This window comes from Austrofundulus limnaeus, unplaced genomic scaffold (assembly GCF_001266775.1).
Source record: "Austrofundulus limnaeus strain Quisiro unplaced genomic scaffold, Austrofundulus_limnaeus-1.0 Scaffold575, whole genome shotgun sequence".
Classification (NCBI taxonomy): domain Eukaryota; kingdom Metazoa; phylum Chordata; class Actinopteri; order Cyprinodontiformes; family Rivulidae; genus Austrofundulus; species Austrofundulus limnaeus.
In genome coordinates this window covers 309157-310800 of record NW_013952977.1, presented here as the reverse complement: position 1 = coordinate 310800, position 1644 = coordinate 309157, and the positions used below count along the sequence as shown (strand labels likewise).

The 1644-nt window shown below is 33.9% G+C and overlaps 1 protein-coding gene across 1 annotated transcript in view; it reads right to left on the bottom strand.

The window, feature by feature from the left end:
* trim45 (tripartite motif containing 45) overlaps positions 1–1644 on the bottom strand; it is a 17427-nt gene that overhangs the window by 4734 nt on the left and 11049 nt on the right. Inside the window, exon 7 of the mRNA XM_014026639.1 lies at positions 833–959. Coding sequence (XP_013882093.1) covers positions 833–959 — 127 coding nt within the window. The remainder of the gene's footprint in view (positions 1–832; positions 960–1644) is intronic.

Sequence of the window (1644 nt, the reverse complement as noted above, 5' to 3'; positions counted from 1 at the left end):
CATAGATACTTTATTATGATATAGTATTTAAATATATACCCGAGAAACACATAATATTGCCTGTTTTATAAACAGTCACTAGAAGGATGGGAAAATTTGCTAAAAAGAGGAACAAAGTCACTAAATTGGCAATGCTGTGTTCTGCAACCCACCAGCTCTCTCATGTCAGACAGCTGTGTGTTAATTCAGCCATGCATTGAAACAGTCTAATTATCAAACATGGGATTTTTAAAATTGTTTATTGTACACTGTATATCAGAATTATAGTATGTATGGCAACTCTGATTACTGCTTCCTTTAGACTGAAAGGAAGCAGTAATCAGTGTTGAGTCAGTCACTGAATGTCTACAMTACCTTACAGGAAGTTAATGTGAAACGTACGGTAAATCTGTTGATTTCTGTTTGATTACTCTGGCTTTCTGAAGGACCACGATGAGTGACACAAAAAATGACCTTTGATACAACAAAATTCAGTTTCAAAGCTAAATAGGAAATTAACCCATGAACTTTTTTTATTTATATTTGGAATAGTTAATGTTTCAGTGCRGATTACTGAATTTACAGATTGTACTTGAATGCGTCATGACGTCGTCATACTGTTTACATGTTAACAAAAAGTTGTGCACAAGTTCAACATTTTTAAAGAAATCAGGAGCACAGATTCCATGATTTTATCTAAGCTGAAGACCCAGCTCTTATTGTTGTGGTTTGCCACTGACAATTTTATACCAAGCCCTGCTCAAAATATAAAAATCAGTCTTCAGATTGTCATCAGTTCATCACAGGGATAGATCAGATTCACAATTTGCCAAAAAAAAAAAGAAGATATTACCTGGCATTGTTCCTGGGCAGCCACAGCGAGCCTCTTTGTTTCCTCCACTGGAGCAGAAGGAGCAGCAGTGAAAAGTCCCAGAGTGATGTCTGAACCGTCTCTTCACATCCAGATTAAATGGAGACCCCTGCAGGAATGAAAGGTAAGCTGTGGGCTCCATGGCAGGACAGAAGCATCTGTACAGCAGTCAACCTGTTAAAGGGGTCCTACAGTTTAAGGCAAGTTAAATTTAAGACTTTTTAATGCCAGGTGAAATCAAATTTAAGACCAATTTCATAATAAACACAAATGACAAAAAAATTAAAACTGTGGCAGAAACTCATGAATCAAAGTATTTTTGGTTGAATTATTCAAATATTGCTAATAGACCAATTGTTTTATCCATATCTAACTGCTATTTTGTCAAATATAGCAAAAAACAATTCTTAGCAGTCAGTTTTAAACTTAATTTAATTCCTGCAAATCCTCTAATGGCCCAAAATTTGGAGCTTTATGACCCACAGTGGGGTCTCAACCCCAGCTTGCTGTTAGATGTGCACGTGACATTAAATTTTGGTAAGAAACATGAATACAGTTTTGGAAAGACAACATTATTAACATATTAGAAAACAAATTTCACATTGCTCAGATAAACAGTTATTGAGATATTTGCATGTGAAGTAACAGGAACTGATGTAAATAGGGAATGTCTAAATGTGAAAATTTCAAAAATAAATAAATGTTACCAATTATTTTAATATTTGATACGAATTACAGTCTTTTACTTATTGTATTTTTATTTTATTTCTTATTGTTTTTTCTTATTACTTACT